This window comes from Balaenoptera ricei, chromosome X, assembly GCF_028023285.1.
Source record: "Balaenoptera ricei isolate mBalRic1 chromosome X, mBalRic1.hap2, whole genome shotgun sequence".
In the NCBI taxonomy this organism is placed as follows: domain Eukaryota; kingdom Metazoa; phylum Chordata; class Mammalia; order Artiodactyla; family Balaenopteridae; genus Balaenoptera; species Balaenoptera ricei.
In genome coordinates this window covers 67,316,401-67,338,733 of record NC_082660.1, presented here as the reverse complement: position 1 = coordinate 67,338,733, position 22,333 = coordinate 67,316,401, and the positions used below count along the sequence as shown (strand labels likewise).

The following is a 22,333-nucleotide window of genomic DNA, read 5'->3' as shown; positions in this document are numbered from 1 at the left end:
GTAGTTTTTTTAATTATAAATTATTAAACTGTTGGGTTCAAATCAATCTCATAGGTAGAATAAGCCATTTTTTCCTAGGGCCTTTTCACTGCCAGATAAGCTCTTCATTGCAGTTTCAGACCAACAGAGCTTAGAAAACAAACTTCGAGGTATAGAGAAAGCAACAATAATTGCAAAGCTTTTCCTGACAATTAATATATCTTTCCTCTCCCACCCATAAACTCATTATGCTTATATCCCCAATAATGTGGGAAAAGTTTTTCACTTACTTTCTAGATTTTTCCATTAGATATCTACTCAAATTTCTTATCTTTTGACCTAGCTTTTATCAAGCCACTGTTATCCCTAACAGTATTGAAGTAGTGGTTAAAATTATTCCTTTAATTGCAGTTAGTTATCTTTAGCTTGGATTGAAGAGACAGTTCTTTGGATGGTTTGCTTATCCTTGAAATTGTGGGCATTTCCAAAGTCTCTGCTAAATTAGTTCTTTAGAGAGAAAACATTCAGCCTATAGCCCACATTTATACAATACAAATAGCATCCAAAATTTTTTGGTATATTTTTTTTCTTCCTCTCCATAAGTTTTGCCCCCAAGTAGTTTCCTTCTAAACCAATCCCTTGATTCTGTGAGTTAGAACATTTCTTGCTAGTGAAATTTAGGAATGTCTCTAAAACCAGAATTCTTATATAAATTCACCTTGCAAGAAAAGGTGATTCTGCTACCTTTATCAAAAATCATTTTTTTTTCTTACTCTTTCATTTTCCTATCGAAGCCCAGTGGGCTTCACTCCCTTGAAATGAGTGGACTTTTGGTAGAAAAAATTGCTCTTGCTTCAGTGCTAAACAGCCTTTTCTGGTGAGAAATATGAAATCACTGACTTGAGAAGCAAAATGTATTCAGTTTATCAATATACAGTTATCTTTAATATCTGAAAATTCTACCAGGTGAGCTGCTCCAGGTGTGTTTTAATTTTTTATTTGTCCTTTTTGTGCCCTGTCCACATGGTTATTAGCTATAGGTATTCACTTACAGTACTTATGACTATGAGCAACTGCATCTTTCCCTCAGGTCATGCTGTTGAATTGAGCAGTGCTGCATATAAGCAGTACAGTTTGTGGCTTTCCAGTTATACACTATTGGGTCAGGGACTTCCAGTGTTACTTTCGTGTTTGTTTTTGGCCTACTGTGCTGTTTCAGTGCCCTGTGTACAAGTAGATATTCCTTTCATTATTTTTTCTTACCTGCCCAGCCTCATAAAGCTTATTAAGCTATATATTAATACCAAATAAATAAATATTTAAAAATCCGTGAAAAGTTGTGATGACTTAATAAATCAAGCATTTAGGTGTTCCTCCTGGAACTTGTCCTCATGTGTTTAAGAATAGTTAATTCATTAATTGAATAAATATTTATTGGGCATTGTTTCTAGTATCAATCAAGTTTCTTCTCTGGTACCTGCTGTTTTCTTTTTGTCCAGCTTGTTTTCACTTACTTTCATCTCTTCTTTGACAGCTCTCTGATGTCTCCAAACCTTTTCTTCCAAACTCATTTCTAGGGGAAAAAAAATTCAGTACAATTTTGTTATCATTCAAAGATCTTAGTGAGCCAATTTGAATTCCTTCTTTTGTTACTCTTGTGTTTTTATTCTGAATCTAATTGCTTTCCTTTATTATGGCTAGATAATTCCAGTATATAGTTGAGACCTTTCTAAAAACTTTTATTCCTCATACTAACGTAGTAGTAGTTTTACAGTGTAATGGGGCTTAAAATATCAGTTTCATGTTTTGAACTTGAGGCTATCTAGCTACAGCAAGAAGGCCACATTGTATATGATAGCAGAGGAGGAAAGTAGATTGACTTCTACTTTTACAGGCTTTTTAATATTTCTATAGTGTTCAGTTTAGAGAACTTTTGTTATCATGATGTAGTGATCACAGTTATGTTTTTAAAACAACTTCTAAATTCTATGTACTGTGAAAATTATAAACAGAAAAGTTAAAGAATTTCATAAAATTTCATATTTTCTGTTTATGTGTAAGCAAGGCTTAAAGAAAAACTATGATATCAACCGTTGATTACTTCAGGAACTTTGACCCTTGAGAAAGAACTTTCTTTTCTTAAATCATTGGGGTTTTTTCCCCCTATACTATAATTACTCCTTACATAGTGTATTTTCAAATAATTCAATTTCTTGTCATCCTCCTTGATCATTTCCTACATTTCTCACCTTTTCTTTAAGAATGTGATCTTAAAATGGTGTATATGCTATTTGTATTGCTCAGCCTGAAATGGAAAGATGAGTTGATGTGAAGATGATATCTGATTCAGTCTCAAGCTGCGACTGGTCTCTTTTCAGCTTTAGATAAGTCTTTTGTCTTTCAGGATTACCATTGGGTGTCCAGTATGAATTAACTGTGGTGATTTTGAAAGGGGGTATATTATCATTCAGGATCTGGCCTTTCAGGAGGCCTTCAATTTTATTTTACTCTTGTACAGCAGGAATAAGTTGGTTTAAAATACTTTAAAAATGTGCCTCAGCCTCTGAAATGCCTCTTGATTTGGCCTGCTCTTTAAAAAAGATGTTATTTTTCAAACTTTGTAGTTTATCTAAACTATAACTGAAAGACATGTACTTTACAGCCTAATGGACTCATAATGCATGATTACACAACTTTAGAACCCATTTTGTTAAATGAGGTGGTGACATTTTATGCACTATTAAGCCAACTAGAATAATTTTCTTGCTCTTAGCCATAACTTCTCTGTGTCCTTATTGAAGAAATTTTGGGGTGTGTTGTAGAAGGTTTTTGACAAGAGAGAGTGTTTCTAAAGATATGTGGAAACAGGGCCTTTTTGCTATTATTCCATCAAGAAAAATAAGACAGACGAAACTTGTGAAATGGGGAAGTAGTTGAAATGTCGCAGTTTGTGTTATAACACATCAAATTATATTTGTTTAGCATTAGTTCAATTGGAAAAGTGAATTTTAAAATTACAGCTTTATTCCCTTTTTAAAAATACCCTACCAGTTATGAGAGCTCATATGTGTGAGTGTATGTGTGTATAAAATAAAGCATTAAGAGCTATACTTTCAGCATTTCATGTTTTTGCAATCCAGTGTATTTAAAGCAGCTCAAGAAGGTAGTCCTGTTTTCAGTACAATATGAACAGTTTTATTTCTGTTACTGTTTACTCAATAAACTGAATAAAAGAGACTAGAAAATAGTTTGCTGAGCCTTGGATGGAATAACTATAATATAAAAGCTACCCTGTATAATATAATGTGTTGTCCTGGGTTTCTTATATGTTGACAGTTTCCCCCCATTCTTTGCTGTGCAAATCTACTTGAAATTGTCTAACTTTTCCCCCCAAAATGAATTAAATTTTCTTCTTATTATATGTGAACTACAGAAAACAAGAAAGCAAAAAGAATATAAAAAATCATCAATGATTCCATATATTCACAGCTACTGATGTTAACACTTTGGGGGTATTGCTTTCCAGATCCATTTGTATGCATGTGTAAACTCATACACACATAACAATTTTTTCCACAAAAAATGTTTTATACTCTGTTTTTTTCACTTGATATGTTTCTGTGTCACTGCATATATTTCTGAATGGCTATATTTTGCTGTATGCATTCACTGTAACTTGTTTACATGATTCTCCACTGTTGATCATTTAGTCTAAACCCAATTTTTCCCCTATTAAAACAGCATGGGAATAAACATCCTTATGGCTAAATTTTTCATCCCTTTATTCAATAAATATTCGTTATTCGTTGAGTACCTTTACTGTGTGTCAGCCATTGTGTTTGGTATTGGGTTACAACAGTGAGCACAAAACACAAAGTTACTACTCATGTGGAATTTAAATTCTAGCAGGAGAGCAGTTGTTAATCAGATAATCACGTTGTTGAATATGTAGTTTATAACTGAAATGGATTCTCTGAAAGAAAAGGAATACTGTTCTGTGAGAGAATATAGCCAAGGATCCTGACTGGGGTTAGGGAAGACCTCATTGAGGAAGTGCTGCTTGAGCTGGCAGTTAACTAACTGGAAGAAGTTGAGGGCATGTTGGTGTTTCAGAGAGAGAGATTATTCTAGACAAAGTGAAAGGTATTGTGCAAAGGCCTTGTGGCAGGAGAGATTATAGTCTATTTGAGGAGCTGAAAGAAAGGTAGTGTGGCGTGAACACTGAAAGCAGTAGTATAAGACATGACTAGAGAGGAAGCTAGGGGCCAGGGCAAGCAGAGCCTCATAAGCCATGGTATGGACTTTGATCTTTATCCTAAGAGTGATAGGATGCCATTGAAGGGTTTTTTTGTTTGTTTGTTTACTTCAATTTATATTTTTTATTAATTAAAATTGTATTAATTTTTTAAAAAGGTAACACATTCACATGGTTCAAAATTCAAAAAGAACAGAAGGATACAGAATTAAAAAAAAAATCTTCCCCCTACCCTGTTCCCCTTCCCAGAGGCAAACATTATTACCAGTTTCTTTGGTATCTTTCCAGAGATGATCTTTGAATATAAAAACAAATATTTGGGAGTGCCCATCTCTTAACAATTTCACCATAACAAAGCATTATCTTTGCTAATCTGATCAGATAAAAAATATATCAGAGTTGTTTTAATTTGCACTTTTTATTTTTATGAGTAAAGTTGAGCATCTTTTTATATTTAGGGCCATGTGTGTGTGTGTGTGTATGTATATATATATATATATATATATATATATATATATATATATATATATATACATACATACATACATATATTTTTTTTAGCAATGCTTTATTTTTACTTTTTTTTAATTTTTGAATTTAATTTATTTTTTATACAACAGGTTTTTATTAGTTATCTATTTTATACATATTATATACATTGAAGGGTTTTAAACTGAGTAATAATATCTGATTGCAGGCTGAACTAATTGGACCAGGAGCAGAGCCAATGCAAGGAGATCAGTTAAGAGATTGTTGCAGTGGTTTATGTGAGAAAGATGATAGCTTGGATTACGTTTGTGGTGGAAACAGAAAGAAGTAGACAAATTCAAGAGATTTTTAGGAAGTAAAATTGATTCAACTTGGAGAATATTCATATATTTTTTTAAAGCATTAAGTTCCCAGAAGTGGAATTCTCAACACAAAGGGCAGAATTATTTTAAAAGCTTATGGCAGATATCAAATTGCTTTCCAGAAAGATTATTTCAGTGCACTCTCCCATTAGCAGTGTATTAGAGTACCTATTTCCGTATTATCTTCACCAACAATGAGCATTAACTTTCTTCTTATTTTTTAATACCTTTTACAGAAATTGATTAGATACTTCAATTTTTTAAATACATTTATTTATTTATTTATTTAATTTATTTTTGGCTGCACTGGGTCTTCATTGCTGCACGCGGGCTTTTCTCTAGTTGCGGTGAGCGGGGACTACTCTTCGTTGTGATGTGCGGGCTTATTGCTGTGGCTTCTCTTGTTGCGGAGCATGGGCTCTAGGCACGTGGCTTCAGCAGTTGTGGCTTGCAGGCTCAGTAGTTGTGGCACACGGGCTTAGTTGCTCTGTGGCATCTGGGATCTTCCCGGACCAGGGCTCGAACCCGTGTCTCCTGCATTGGCAGGTGGACTCTCAACCACTGCGCCACCAGGGAAGCCCAGATACTTCAATTTTTAAAATGGGGATTATTTCACCAACTAAAATAATATAGTAGTTTGGGAGTGTGTGTGTGTGTATATATATATATATATATATATATATATATATATATATATATATATATATTCTGGATTTGGAAAGTGTAGATTTCATTCTTAATATTCTGTTTCTAAAAGCTGAAACTAAAACAAAAAGATTTAATGGGAATGTTGCCTCGGGAACTTGGGAAAAAGAAAAATGTATGGTAGATTTAAGTCAGATTAAGTATGACTGGAAAGTTATGTTTTTGTTGAAATTTTTAATAACCCAGCTTCTGTTCTATATAGTCAATGCCAAGACTCATAATTTCCTAAACACTGTATTGTAACTGTGCTCTGTCATGAGGTTGGACGTAGGGTTCCAAAATATCTTACATAAACATACTAATAAAGAGGCCAAACGTATGTAAAGATTTTGACCACAAAGCTGGAAATACGGAAATGTTTCTTAAATTTTATGTAACATTTTGATAGCTTAATAGATAAGAAATAAATGTGTAGATAACTTTAAATAAATGTATGGATAACTTTTTGTCAATATGAGGATGGCTATAGCTGAAAGTAAGAAATTTAGAGAAATAAGTAGCTTTTGGAAAACTATTGAAATAGTTTGAGTTTAAAAGATATTGACCTTAGATTCAGAATAAAAGTTATGTTTGTAATGTTTTCGTATTTTCCTCAAATATTTACATAATTCTACACTATTGAACTATATTTATTTTTGAAATGACATGTTACTCACTGCTTTTGTTCTCTCTTTCAACAGTTAAAAGATGTTGATACTCAGAAAATCATAAAAGCAATGCTCTCTTATGTGTGGCCCAGAGACAGGCCAGATCTACGAGCTAGGGTTGCCATTTCCTTGGGATTTTTGGGTGGAGCAAAGGTAAGAATAAGAGAAATTATGTATTGTTTGTTGCTATAACTAGGAAATACTATGACATTTTCTAGTAAAGAAACTTAGACTGATATAAGTCACTTTGGGGAGTATTGTCAACATTTAGGGCCCTCGTTTATGTAACTCTTCTATGCAGTCAGCAGAAATTATATGATAATGCCTGATTTATCTATGTATCAGACTTATAACAGCCTCAACCTAATGGAATTCTTCCTGAAACCAGTGTAAGATACAGGATCGTGGGTTGTAACAAAGCATAAGGAACTTGTAAAAGAAGCTCCTCAGAGTCCTGTTGGCTTTTATTTAATACATATTTCTGGTAAGCTTAGTTTTCAGTTCCTAGTAAATTGGAAAGAGGATGAAGACATTTTAGGTACATTAATAGTCATAAGTGGTAAACAGCAGTGTGACATGAAGGGAAAAATAAAACAGGAAAACTTAAAAAAAAACAAAAGCCAAAAAGCTGGGCATTTTGGTACATTCAGTATAGGGACCCTCTACATCTTAGCAGCCTCCTCAGTTCATCACTATACTATAACACATTTTAATAAGGCAAAGTTATGATAATGACTCTGGGCTTTCAAGAAGAACTCCTTTCAATTTATTGAAAGATTTTAAAGTCAGTGAATTCTATTATCTTTAGGTACAATATATAGTCATAGTACATATTATAGTCTCAAGTCAGGCTTCCTGGGCTCTGCCTCTTACTAACCTTGTAACCTTGGGTAAATTGCTTACTCTCCGTTCCTTGGTTTCCCAATTTGTAAAATAAGGTAAAATAGGGTTGTCATAAGAATTAAATAAATTAACATATAAAAGACTTAGAACAGTACCTGGCACATAGTAAAACATTATATACGTGTTAAAATAAAAATAAATTTGGATTTCCATCAGAAATATGGTAAAAAAAAAATGTCTGCTCAAAAGTATAAATGAGATTTGGCTATAATTTGGTTATCATTCTATGTATAAGGGTTAATACATTGTTTTAGAACCCAGGTCTTATCACTTATTTCTTCTCTGTCTCCTGTGTGTTCCCTTTTATTTACTCATTCTTTACCCTATCCTAAAAATATTTACTGAGAACTTGTCATACAAGTATTGTTCTTGGCCCTGCAGGGTATTCAAATATGAATAAAGCACATTTTTTTCCTCAAATTATAAGGATAAGACAAGTTTTACTTATTGTCATAATACAACATAGGTCATAAATGATTGAAAAGAAGTACCATTCAAGTATTGGAGGGCTTCAAAGGAAAGAACCACCAATATGGGGAGTCAGGAAAGGTTTCACAGAGGAGGTGATGTCTGAGATAGGCCTGGATTGATGAGTAGGATAATTACAGGTATAGGAATAACATGGACAAGATGAGAGAGAACATATAGTATGAGTAGTGAGTAGTCCATTTTTGCTCTAATGAGGAGATAATGTTTCAGAGGAATTAGAAGTAATCTTGGAAAGATAAATAGAATTCCTACTGTGAAATACCTTAACTGTAAAACAAAAATTTATTTAATCATGTTGGAAGTAGGAACCTCTATTTTGAGTAGAAGAGTAATAAGGTTAGAGCTGTACTTTAGGGAATTAATTTGACTGTTGTATAAGATGAATTAGGGTGGTGAGAGACCTAAAGTAGGGATACCATTCATTCATTTTCATTTCATGCATTCATTCAGCAAACACTTACCAGCCAGTTAGGAGGCTAATGTAATAGCCTAGATGAGAAGTAATAGTAGTTTGTACTGGAGCGGATGATAGAACTGGTAATATGGAGAGAAGAGATGCCAGAGATATTGTGAATTAAGGGAGGTAGAATCAACAAGACTTAGCAATGGATGAGATATTAAAAGTAAAAAAAAGAATAGGATTCAAAGATGATGCCAAGGATGAGAGAATGATAATGCCTTTAACAGAAGTAGGTAGTAAGTCAGGAAGTCTTGTTTGGGAAGACGAAAATTTTGGTTTCGGGCATGTTAAGTTTGAGGTGCCAGTGGAACATCAAGTGGCTCATAATACAAAATGCAAGACAAGTTCAGGAAGGAGCCCAGGGCTGGAGAGATTGAGGTGATAGTTGAAACAATGCAAATTAGTGAGTTAATCTAAGAAAAGAACAGAAATAGACGACAACTACAGACGTCACTTGTGATAAATGTGTTCCTGTAGGGAAGTAAATAATAGTGGAAACAGGGAAGGCATGATTAAAGAGTAAAACCAAAATAATTCAGTCAGACTCCATCTATTTTCTTGTCTCCTTTCTCATCTATGGGCTCTGGTGAGTACTCTCCCAGTGAACTTCCCTGGGAAAGAATTTAAATGAAGATTCTGAGCAACAAACCAAGAATCCATACTTTATTCTCTTTGTCAAGCTGAAAAGAGAGAACTGTATTACAAATCTAATTTTGTTAGCTAATGTTGAAAAATTTTAACTCATATTCATTTTTAGAACAGTATTGGTTGCTGAATTGTCTTTCACCTACAAATTACTGAAGGATAAAGATTTTTCTGAGCTCCTGTGCAAGGCAGAATTAGCAAATTGCCCTTTATTCCTTCATGTGATTGTAAGTACCTTGCTGACAAGTTAAAGGCAGATTGTTTTCTGGACTTTCTTTTGAATTGAAGAGAACAGATTAGAAGATGACCAAGCTAGTCAAAGGGAGGAGTCCTAAGTAATGACATTTGTGTTAGACTTTGTTTTTAGAGTGAATTTCAATCCTTCAAAATGTAAATTTTTGTTGCTTGATGACAGGTCAATATCAGGTATAAAATGCAACCCAAGTTAACATCCATAAGGACTGAAATATTTTCAGAAGGCTAATATTTGATTCTTCTGTGCACAAATACTGAGCACCCATAGAATAGAAAGTGCTGTACTAATCTCATATAAACTGATTACAAGTAAACAGAAATTAATATAGAGAAATAAGTTTTTCAAATGTATGTTTGATTTCTTTTGGATCAGGAAAAGGAGGAAATTGCCAGGAGTTATGATGCATGCTGGTACTTTCAGAGCATATATATTAAAAGTTTTCTTTCACTAGGTAGGAACTACACCATAGAGCAACTTTAGGAATGTAGAGCATAGTAGTAGCATTTAACCATTCCTAACACCATTTGTTCAGCTTCTATACTGTCCTCAGTTTAAAAATAATCACTCTCCCAAATCTTTAAAACCTAGTCATTATTTATTTTTTTAACACCTTTATTGGAGTATAATTGCTTTACAGTGTTGTGTTAGTTACCACTGTATAACAAAGTGCATCAGCTATATGTATACATATATCCCCATATCCCCTCCCTCTTGTGTCTCCCTCCCACCCTCCCAATCCCACCCCTCTAGATGAATAAAAAGCACCTAGCTGATCTCCCTGTGCTATGCGGCTGCTTCCCACTAGCTATCTGTTTTACATTTGGTAGTGTATATATGTCCATGCCACTCGCTCACTTCGACCCAGCTTACCCTTCCCCCTCCCTGTGTCCTCAAGTCCATTCTCTACGTCTGCATCTTTATTCCTGTCCTGCCCCTAGGTTCTTCACAACCTTTTTTTTTTTTTTTTAGATTCCATATATATGTGTTAGCATTCGGTATTTGTTTTTCTCTTTCTGACTTACTTCACTCTGTATGACAGATTCTAACTCCATCCACCTCACTACAAATAACTCCATTTCGTTTCTTTTTATGGCTGAGTAATATTCCATTGTATATATGTGCCACTTCTTCTTTATCCATTCATCTGTCGATGGACACTTAAGTTGGTTCCATGTCCTGGCTATTGTAAATAGAGGTGCAATGAACATTGTGGTACAGGACTCTTTTTGAATTATGGTTTTCTCAGGGTATATGCCCAGTAGTGGGATTGCTGGGTCATATGCTAGTTCTATTTTTAGTTTCTTAAGGAACCTCCGTACTGTTCTCCATAGTGGCTGTATCAATTTACATTCCCACCAACAGTGCAAGAGGGTTCCCTTTTCTCCACATCTTCCCCAGCATTGTTTGTAGATTTTTTGATGATGGCCGTTCTGACTGGTGTGAGGTGATACCTCATTGTAGTTTTGATTTGCATTTCTCTAATGATTAATGATGTTGAGCATCCTTTCATGTGTTTGTTGGCCATTTGTATATCACCTTTGGAGAAATGTCTATTTAGGTCTTCTGCCCATTTTTGGATTGGGTTGTTTGTTTTTTTGATATTGAGCTGCATGAGCTGCTTGTATATTTTGGAGATTAATCCTCTGTCAGTTGCTTTGTTTGCAAATATTTTCTGCCTTTCTGTGGGTTCTCTTTTCCTCTTGCTTATGGTTTCCATTGCTGTGCAAAAGCTTTTAGATTTCATTAGGTTTATTTTTGTTTTTATTTCCCTTTCTCTAGGAGGTGGGTGAAAAAGGATCTTGCTGTGATTTATGTCATAGAGTGTTCTGCCTGTGTTTTCCTCCAAGAGTTTGATAGTGTCTGGCCTTATATTTAGGTCTTTAATCCATTTTGAGTTTATTTTTGTGTATGGTGTTAGGGAGTGTTCTAATTTCATTCCTTTACATGTAGCTGTGCAGTTTTCCTGGAACCACTTATTGAAGAGGCTGTCTTTTCTCCATTGTATATTCTTGCCTCCTTTCTCAAAGATAAAGTGACCATATGTGCGTGGGTTTATCTCTGGCCTTTCTATCCTGTTCCATTGATCTATATTTCTGTTTTTGTTCCAGTACCATACTGCCTTGATTACTGTAGCTTTATAGTATAGTCTGAAGAAAGGGAGCCTGATTCCTCCAGCTCCGTTTAATCTTTCTCAAGATTGCTTTGGCTATTCAGGGTCTTTTGTGTTTCCATACAAATTGTGAAATTTTTTGTTTTAGGTCTGTAAAAAATGCCATTGGTAGTTCGATAGGGATTCTGTTGAATCTGTAGATTACTTTGGGTAGTATATTCATTTCCACAGTGTTGCTTCTTCCAATCCAAGAACATGGTATATCTCTCCATCTGTTTGTATCATCTTTAATTTCTTTCTCAGTGTCTTATAGTTTTCTGCATACAGGTCTTTTGTCTCCTTGGGTAGGTTTATTCCTAGGTATTTTATTCTTTTTGTTGCAGTGGTAAATGGGAGTGTTTCCTTAATTTCTCTTTCAGATTTTTCATCATTAGTGTATAGGAATACAAGAGATTTCTGTGCATTAACTTTGTATCCTGCTACTTTACTGGATTCATTGATTAGCTCTAGTAGTTTTCTGGTAGCATCTTTAGGATTCTCTGTGTACAGTATCATGTCATCTACAAACAGTGACAGTTTTACTTCTTCTTTTCCGATTTGTATTCCTTTTATTTCTTTTTCTTCTCTGATTGCTGTGGCTAAGACTTCAAAAACTATGTTGAATAATAGTGGTGGGAGTGGGCAACCTTGTCTCATTCCTGATCTTAGTGGAAATGGTTTCACTTTTTCACCATTGAGAACAATGCTAGCTGTGGGTTTGTCATATATGGCCCTTATTATATTAACATAAGTTCTCTCTATGCCTACTTTCTGGAGTGTTTTTATCAAAAATAGGTGTTGAATTTTGTCAAAAACTTTTTCTGCATCTATTGAGATGATCATATGGTTTTTATCCATCAGTTTGTTAATATGGTTTATCACATTGACTAATTTGCATATATTGAAGAATCCTTGCATTCCTGGGATCAACCCCCTTGATCATTGTGTATGATCCTTTTAATGTGCTGTTGGATTCTGTTTCCTAGTATTTTGTTGAGGATTTTTGCATCTATGTTCATCAGTGATATTGACCTGTAGTTTTCTTTTTTTTGTGACATCTTTGTCGGTTTTAGTATCAGGGTAATGGTGGCCTCATAGAATGAGTTTGGGAGTGTTCCTCCCTCTGCTATATTTTGGAAGCATTTCAGAAGGATAGATGTTAGCTCTTCTCTAAATGTTTGATAGAATTCGCCTGTAAAGCCATCTGGTCCTGGGCTTTTGTTTGTTGGAAGATTTTTAATCACAGTTTCAATTTCAGTGCTTGTGATTAGTCTGTTTATATTTTCTATTTCTTCATGGTTCAGTCTCGGAAGGTTGTGCTTTTCTAAGAATTTGTCCGTTTCTTCCAGGTTTTCCATTTTATTGGTGTAGAGTTGCTTGTAGTAATCTCTCACGATCCTTTGTATTTCTGCAGTGTCAATTGTTACTTTTCCTTTTTCATTTCTAATTCTATTGTTTTGAGTCTTCTCCCTTTTTTTCTTGATGAGTTTGGCTAATGGTTTATCAATTTTGCTTATCTTCTCAAAGAACCAGCTTTTAGTTTTATTGATCTTTGCTATCGTTTCCTTCATTTCTTTTTGATTTATTTCTGCTCTGATCTTTATGATTTCTTTCCTTCTGCCAACTTTGGGATTTTTTTGTTTCTTCTTTCTCTAATTGCTTTAGGTATAAGACTGTAATTCGAATATTGGTGCTTTTGATCTTGTTTCAGAGGTCTCTGAGAGTGTCTTCAATTCTTTTCATTCTTTTTTCTTTATTCTGCTCTGCAGTAGTTATTTCCACTATTTTATCTTCCAGGTCACTTATCCGTTCTTCTGCCTCAGTTTTTCTGCTATTGATTCCTTCTAGAATTTTTTATTTCATATATTGTTTTGTTCATCGTTGTTTGTTTGCTCTTTAGTTCTTCTATGTCCTTGTTAAACGTTTCTTGTATTTTCTCCATTGTATTTCCAGGATTTTGGATCATCCTTACTATCATTGCTCTGAAATCTTTTTCAGGTAGACTGCCTATTTCCTCTTCATTTGTTTGGTCTGGTGGGTTTTTACTTTGCTCCTTCATCTGCTGTGTGTTTGTTTGTCTTCTCATTTTGCTTAACTTACTGTGTTTGGGGTCTCCTTTTCGCAGGCTGTAGATTTGTAGTTCCCGTTGTTTTTGGTGTCTGCCCCCAGTGGGTAAGGTTGGTTCAGTGGGTTGTGTAGGCTTCCTGCTGGAGGGGACTGGTGCCTGTGTTCTGGCGGATGCAGCTGGATCTTGTCTTCCTGGTGGGCAGGACCACATCTGGTGGTGTGGTTTGGGGTGTCTGTGAACTTATTATGATTTTACGCAGCCTCTCTCCTGATGGGTGGGTTTGTGTTCCTGTCTTGCTAGTTGTTTGGCATAGTGTGTCCAGCACTGGACCTTGCTGGTCTTTGAGTGAGCTGGGTCTTAGCGTTGAGATGGAGATCTCTGGGAGATCTTTCGCCATTTGATATTTCGTGTGGCCGGGAAGTCTCTCATGGACCGGTGTCCTGAACTCGACTCTCCCACCTCAGAGGGTCAAGCCTGACACCCGGCTGGAGCACCAAGACCCTGTCAGCCATACGGCAGAGAAGAAAAGGGAGAAGGAAGGAAGGGAGGGAGGAAGGAAGGAGGGAAACAATAAAGTTATTAAAATTTTAAAAAATTATTTAAAAAAAAAGTGCTAAAAAAACAGAAAGAAATAAGAGAGCAACCAAACCAAGAAACAAATCCACCAATGATAACAAGTGCTAAAAATTATACCAAAGAAAATGGACAGACAGAACCCTAGGACAAATTGTAAAAGCAAAGCTATTCAGACAAAATCACATAAAGAAGCATACACATACACACACACAAAAAGAGAAAAAGGAAAAATATATATATACGTTAAACAAAAAAGGGAAGAGAGCAACCAAATCAATAAACAAATCTACCAATAATAATAAGCTCTAAATACTAAACTAAAATAAACATAAAACCAGAAACAAATTAGATGCAGAAAGCAAACCCCAAGTCTACAGTTGCTCCCGAAGTCCACCGCCTCAATTTTGGGATGATTCATTGTCTATTCAGGTGTTCCACAGATGCAGGGTACATCAAGTTGATTGTGGAGATTTAATCTGCTGCTACTGAGGCTTCTTGGAGAAATTTCCATTTCTCTTCTTTGTTAGCACAGTTCCTGGGGCTCCGCTTTGGAATTGGCCCCACCTCTGCATGTAGGTCACCTGAGGGCATCTGTTCCCTGCCCAGACAGGACGGGGTTAAAGTAGCAGCATATTTGGGGGCTGTGGCTCACTCATGGTGGGGGGAGGCAGGGGTGTGCAATGTGGGGTGAGTCTGCGGCAGCAGAGGCTGGTGTGACGTTGCAACAGCCTGAGGCGCACCGTGTGTTCTCCTGGGGAAGTTGTCCCTGGATCACGGGACCCTGGCAGTGGCGGGCTGCACAGGCTCCCGGGAGGGGAGGTGTGGATAGTGACCTGTGCTTGCACACAGGCTCCTTGGTGGCTGCAGCAGCAGCCTTAGCGTTTCATGCTTGTCTCTGGTGTCCGCGCTGATATCCGCAGCTCGCACCCATCTCTGGAGCTCGTTTAGGCGTTGCCCTGAACCCCCCCTCCTCACACACCCTGAAACAATGGTCTCTTGCCTCTTAGGCAGGTCCAGACTTTTTCCCGGACTCCCTACTGGCTAGCTGTGGCATACCAGCCCCCTTCAGGCTGTGTTCACGCAGCCAACCCCAGTCCTCTCCCTGGGCTCTGACCTCGAAAGCTGAAGCCTTAGCTCCCAGCCCCCGCCCACCCCGGCGGGTGAGCAGACAGGCCTCTCAGGCTGATGAGTGCTGGTCGGCACCCATCCTCTGTGCAGGAATCTCTCTGCTTTGCCCCCTGCACCCCTGTTGCTGCGCTCTCCTTCATGGCTCCGAAGCTTCCACCCTGCCACCTCCTTCTCTGCTAGTGAAGGGGCTTCCTAGTGTGTGGAAACCTTTCCTCCTCCACAGCTCCCTCCCAGAAGTGCAGGTCCCTTCCCTATTCTTTTGTCTCTGTTTTTTCTCTTTTCTTTTGCCCTACCCAGGTACCTGTGGGGAGTTTCTTGCCTTTTGGGAAGTCTGAGGTCTTCTGCCAGCGTTCAGTAGGTGTTCTGTAGGAGTTGTTCCACATGTAGATGTATTTTTGATGTATCTGTTGGGAGGAGGGTGATCTCCACGTCTTACTACTTAGCCATCTTGAAGTGCGAGTCCCTTATTTATTTTTGAGTAGTACTGCAGGTGTGATTTATAATTTGTGTGCATTAGATGCATTGTTAGCCCTTTCATTCCTCGGCTTCCTATTTTTTTCCTCAACCTGATTACATGCTTTGGCATATAAGCACTTTGGACCAATCTATGCCCCTTTATACTCAGATCTTCCCTATCTCCTCCACATACTTCTTGGAACTTTAGGGCAGGGTTCAGGAACCTTTTCAGCTCCAATTGAATGCCACCCAGCCATCTGAGCAGTGTGTGGTGGTTTCATAACAAGGCCTAAGGCATCCATGAAGGATAAGGAAGACAGAAAGAGAGAAATGTTTAGTGAGTAGAAGGAAAAGGGAGGATTTCATGGTTAACATATGGGACCACAGTATACCATCTGCTTGCTTATTTGCTTTTTAATGCTCTTTTGATTCTGAGATTCTTAATGCTGTCATTGCCTCCAACAAAGATTTTTAAGATAAACTGTATTATATAGAGATGTCTTGCAGCCCAGAGGAGGCCAAGAGGATGGATTGGTATTTCTTCTATCCAAGTTACAGCAATTCTCTTTTAGTACTGTAGAGTTCTGTATGAGGTATAGTTTAGGGGTTCTATTGCCACAAGAGACACAGAGATAGAGACAGAGAGAATACTCTTTGCCTTCATTCCTTAAATCCCTACAAATTTTATGCAGTACCTTTTCTTATCATCCACGTGTACATCATAGGAGTATCACATCATCATTAATCTCTTCTAAGGATTTTAAAAATTTCAGTCTTTCTATTAGTATATTACACTTAATATGTAATATAAGGATTTACGGAAAATATAAAACACATTTACTGAAATCATCTGATTTTATAAAATAAGTGTTTTAATATTGTAAAATAGTTTACTCATATTCTCTAACCACTACCGTCTTGGAAACCACCGTCTTGGAAACCACTTAGTTGACAGAGAAATTGGGGGCACAGAAAATTAAATATCAAGTACAAAAAGATATTCTCACTAATCTGTTAGAAATGAAAATAAGCTACTTTAAAATTATAAAATAATTTCAGGGGAGAGTGTGATTTATAAAAATATTATCAATACCTCATTTCTTCAAGAATGCATCTATTATATAAAGTAATGGATAATATATGTGTCAGTCATCTGGGCTGCTATAACAAAATGCCATAAACTGGGTGGTTCATAGATCGCTGTCTTGTTTTGTAACCTCACATGATGTAAAGGGCAAGAAGGGTCTCTGGGCACTCTTATAAGGGCACTAATCTCATTCATGAGGGTTCTGTCCTCATGACCTTGTCACCTCCTAAAGGCCCTGCCTCCAAATACCATCATCCTGGGGGTTAGAATTCAACATATGAATTTGGTAGGGGGAAACAAACATTCAGACCATAGTAATATGTACTAAACAAACATTTGTTGATTGACTATTAGGTATAAGGTACTGTGCTTAGGCAGCTGGGAATAAAAAAATAAAATGTGGGCCTTGCCCTCCTGGAGTTGCTGTGTACTGAAGGAGAAGAATATACAAATAATGATAAAATATATCTATATATAACATAAACATCCAAAGGGAGTCACAAATGAAGCTATAGGGGAGTTCCAAGAATTAGGCATTTAGGGAAGGCTTCATGGAGGAGCTAGAGTTTTCCAGTAACTACTGTCTTCAAAAGATTAATGCACTTTTTGCTTAACTTTGATACTTTAAAATTTTCTGAAAAACATTTTTAAAAGTAAAACAATGCTAACAATGCTACCTGAAGCCTTAAGTTGAGAAGTGTGATTTATACCCTGGAGTATTTCTTTAATTAAAAGACTTTATATTTTAGAGAATTTTTAGGCTTACAGAAAAATTGAGCTGTAAGTACAGAGAGTTCCTATATATCCCTCCTCCCAAAGCACCCCCCACTAAATTTCTTCTATTACTAACATCTTGCATTAGTGTAGTACATTTGTTACAATTGATGAACCAATTATAAAAAAAATACATTATTCTTATTAACTAAGTTCATAGTGTACATTAGGATTCCATTCTTTGTGTTGTAGTTATATGGTTTTGGGGAAACGCATAATGTCAGATACCACCACTAAAGTATCATACAGAATAGTTTTACTGCCCTGAAAATCTGAGGCATTCCACCTATTCATCTCTCTCTCCATCCTCCTGAATCCTTGATAACCACTGACCATTTTGCTGTCTCTGTAGTTTTACCTTCTCCAGAATGTTATACAGTTGGAATCATACAGTATGTAGCCCTTTCAGACTGGTTTCTCTCACTTAGGAATATGCATTTCTGGGCCATTTGTGGCTTTCTTTTTATTTGATAGTTCATTTCTTTTTATTGCTGAAAAATATTTCACTGTATGGAGGTACCATAGTGTGTTTATCCACTCGCTCTTTGAAAGATATCTTGGTTGCTTCTAAATTTTGGCAGTTATAAATAAAGCTGCAGTAAACATTTGTGTACAGGATTTTGTGTGACATAAGTTTTCAGTTCATTTGGGTAATTACCAAGGATTGCAATTGCTAGATTATATAGTAAGACTATGTTTAATTTTGTGAGAAACTGCCATACTGTCTTCCAAAGTGGCTGTACCGTTCTTCATTCCCACTAGCGATGAAGTTTCTGTTCTTGCATATCCTTGTCAACCATTTTAATAGGTGCATAATGGTATCTCATTTTTGTTCTGATTTGAAATTGCCTAATGACACATGGCATTGAGCACCTTTTCATATGCTTATTGGCATCTGTATATCCTTCTTGGTGAGATGTCTGTCAGGTCTTTTGCCGATTTTTCATTTGGGTTGTTCATTTTCTTGTTGAATTTTAAGAGTTCTCTGCATATTTTGAATACCAGTTCTTTATCAGATAGATGTTTTGCAGATATTTTTACTCTATCTGTGGCTTGTATTTTCCTTCTCTTTACAGTGTCTTTCACAGAACAGAAGTTTTAAATTTTAATGAAGTCCAACTTATCAGTGTTCATGGATTGTGCCTTTAATGTTGTTATCTCATGTCATTGGCAAACCAAAGGTCACCTAGATTTTCCTTTATGTTATCTTCTAGAAGTTTTATAGATTTTTGCTTTACATTTAGGTCTGTAATCAATTTGGAGTTAATTTTTGCAGAAGGTGTAAGCAAGGTCACTGTCTAGATTCTTTCTTCTTTTCTTTTCTCTTTTTTCTTTTCTTCCCTTCCTTCCTCCCTCCCTCCCTCCATCTCCTCTCCTCTTCTCTCTCTGTCTCTCACTCTCTCTCTCTCTCTCTCTCTCTCTCTCTCTCTCAGCACCATTTTTTGAAAACACTACCTTTTCCCCACTGGGCTGCCTTTGCTCCTTTGTCAAAGATCAGTTAACTATATTTGTGTGTATTTGTCTATTTCTGGACTCTCTGTTCTATTCCATGGATCTATTTGTCCATTCTTTTCCCAATACTACAGTGTTTTGTTTTTTATAAATTTATTTATTTTATTTATTTATTTTTGGCTGTGTTGGGTCTTTGTTTCTGTGTGAGGGCTTTCTCTAGTTGCGGCAAGTGGGGGCCACTCTTCATCGTGGTGCGCGGGCCTCTCACTGTCGTGGCCTCTCTTGTTGCGGAGCACAGGCTCCAGACGCGCAGGCTCAGTAGTTGTGGCTCACGGGCCCAGTTGCCCCACGGTATGTGGGATCTTCCCAGACCAGGGCTCGAACCCGTGTCCCCTGCATTGGCAGGCAGATTCTCAACCACTGTGCCACCAGGGAAGCCCACCACAGTGTTTTGATTACTGTAACTTTATGGTAAGTCTTGATGTCAAATAGTATCAGCCCGTCAACATTGTTTTTGTCTTCAATATTGTGTTGGATATTCTGGGTCTTTTGTTTTTCTATATAAAATTTAGAATCACTTTGCCCCTATCTACCAAATTACTAGCTAGGATTTTGATTGGGACTGAATTGAATACATAGATCAAGTTTGACATCTTGACAATATTGAGTCATCCTATCCATGAACATGGATTATCTCTCTGTTCATTTAGTTCTTTAATTTCTTTTATCAAAGTTTTATAGTTTTCCTCATGTAGATCTTGTACATGTTTTGTTAGATGTATACATAATTTTTTTGGTACTAATTTCAATGGTGTTACATGTTTAATTTCAAATTGCATATTGTTCATTGGAGGTATATAGGAAAGTGATTGACTTTTGTATATTAGCTATGTACCTTGCAACCATGTAACATGCAACATTGCTAGAGTTGCTTATTAGTTTCAGGAGGTTTTTTATTATTGATTCTTTTGGATTTCCTACATGGATAATCATATCATCTGCAAAGATGGTTTTATTTCTTCCTTCCCAACATGTATACCTTTTATTTCCTTTTCTTGTCTTATTGCATTAGCTAAGGACTTCCAGTACCATGTTGAACAGGAGCAGTAAGATAGGACGTCTTTGCCTTGTTCCCAGTCTTAGGGGTAAAAGCATCTAATTTCTCATCATTAAGTATGTTGTTAGCTATAGGTTTTCTTGTAGATGTTTTAATCAAGTTGAGGGAGTTCCCCTCTATTCCTAGTTTGCTTAGAGTTTTTTTTATCATGAATAGGTGTTGGATTTTTCAAGTGCTTTTTTTTCATCTGTTGATAAAATATGCTATTTTTTCTTTAGCCTGTTGATGTGATCAGTTACATTAATTGGGTTTTCAATGTTGGACCAGCCATGCATACCTGGAATAAATCCCACTTGGTCATATTGTATAATTATTTTTATACATTATTGGAATTGATTTGCTAATATTTTGGTGAGAATATTTGGTCTATGTTCATGAGAGATAGTGGTCTGTAGTTTTCCTTTCTTGTGGTGTCTTTGTCTGGTTTTGGTACTAAGGTAATGCTGGGCTCATAGAATGAGTTAGGAAATGTTCCTTCTATCTCTGTTTTCTGTAAGAGATGGTCTTTACCAATTGTCTAAGTACTTTATCCAGTTTTCTATTCTCCTTGTTTTGCCTTGCTAATCAGATCTCCCTTTAGTGCTCTTGTTCTTTCTTTCTCTCCTTCTGATCTTTTAGGGACCAGAGAGGTAATTAAACAAAAAAACAAAATTCCCTTTTACCTCTTCACATATATTGGACCCTTCTGAGCAGCACTAGTTATAGAGCCCTTAATTATCAGAGGCTGCTGTAAAAGAGATTAATTACTGAGAAATTTATATATTAAAAGTTCTGAAAGAATTGGCTTCCTCAGATGAGATAGACAATACTTTTATGACCAGGAAGGGAAAAGTCATTTTAAAATCTGGAATTTGAGACCCTCAGCAAACTGACCATGTTTTGGCATCATATAGATACAGCATACTTTTGACTGTTCTTTTTGGTGATTTTACTTTTTCCTTAACTCTGTTCTTCAATCAGTGTCCCAAATTGTACATTTGCATGCTAAAATTAAATGTATTCAATTCCCTAATGATATACCAGTTTCTGTGAAAATTAAAGAGTTTAGCAGATTATTTATATATGTGATTTAAACTTTTTCATCTGTGAAAGAAAAAGGTTTTGTGGGAATAAGTCCCTTTATTTCTTTTGTACTTAAATTAATGGGTACATTGCAGTTATAGATGAAACATACCGTTTGTCACATGGTTATAATCTAGTAAAAATAACCAGTTTCTCAATTTAGAAAGGAAAGGGGGTATGAAACTTCATATTGAGTCACTTTTTATTGAAATACACTATCATCTAGCTTTATTTTTAGACATTTCCAGCCACTAGGGGAGGTAGATGGGATGTGACCTGTGATATGGCTTTATTTTTAATATACATGCAATAAAATGTACTTTTTTGATATACAGTTCTATAATTTTTAATACGTGTATATTTGTAAAATTACTGTCATAGTCAGGATGGCACAGGAAAGTGCTATTGCCCCAAAAATCTCCTTTGTGTAACCCATTTGTAGATATACCCTCTCCAGGCCCCTAACTGCTAGGTATCATTCATTTGTCCTCTATCACTATAGCTTTGTCATTTTGAGAATACCATATAAATGGAGTCATATAATATATAAACTTTTGAGCTGGCTTCTCTAATTCAACATAATGCCTTTGTCATTCATCCAAGTCATTGACTCTATCAGTAGTTATTCTTTTTTATTAATGAGCAGTATTCCATAGTATGGATGTACTAGAGTTTGTTTATCCATTTACCCTCTTATGGACATTTGGTTTCTTTCCACCCTTTGGCAGTTATAACTAGAGTTGCTATAAACACACGAGTACAGGTTTTTGTGTGAATCTGAGTTTTCATTTCTCTAGGATAAATACCTAAGAGTGGAATTGCTGGGTCACGGTAAGTGTATTTTTAACTCTATAAGAAACTGCCAAATTATTTTGCAAAGTGGCTGTTTTTGTCTGCCACCACCAATATATGAGAGTTTCAGTTGCTTCATTTCTTTTACTACACTTGGTATCATCAGGCATATAGTGGTATCTTGTGGTTTTAATATACTTTGCATGTGCTTTGTTGCCATCCATACATCCACTTTGGTGAAGTTCCTGTTCAAGTGTTTTGTCCATTTTTTATTTGGGCTGTTGTTTCTACTGTTGAGTTTAGTGAGTTATTTATATATTCTCTATGAGACCTTTCTCAGATATATAATTTGCAAATATTTTCTCCCAGTCTGTAGCTTGTTTTTCTTTCTCTAATTTTTTTTGGGGGGTGGGGGTGCTGCGTCAGGTCTTAGTGGCAGCACTCAGGCTCTTCGTTGCAGCACGTGGGCTTCTTTCTAGTTG

General features: G+C 36.2%; 1 protein-coding gene across 1 annotated transcript in view; it reads left to right on the top strand.

The window, feature by feature from the left end:
* The window catches only part of ABCB7 (ATP binding cassette subfamily B member 7), a 151,010-nt gene that overhangs the window by 79,008 nt on the left and 49,669 nt on the right, over positions 1-22,333 (top strand). Inside the window, exon 4 of the mRNA XM_059911792.1 lies at positions 6,471-6,590. Coding sequence (XP_059767775.1) covers positions 6,471-6,590 — 120 coding nt within the window. The remainder of the gene's footprint in view (positions 1-6,470; positions 6,591-22,333) is intronic.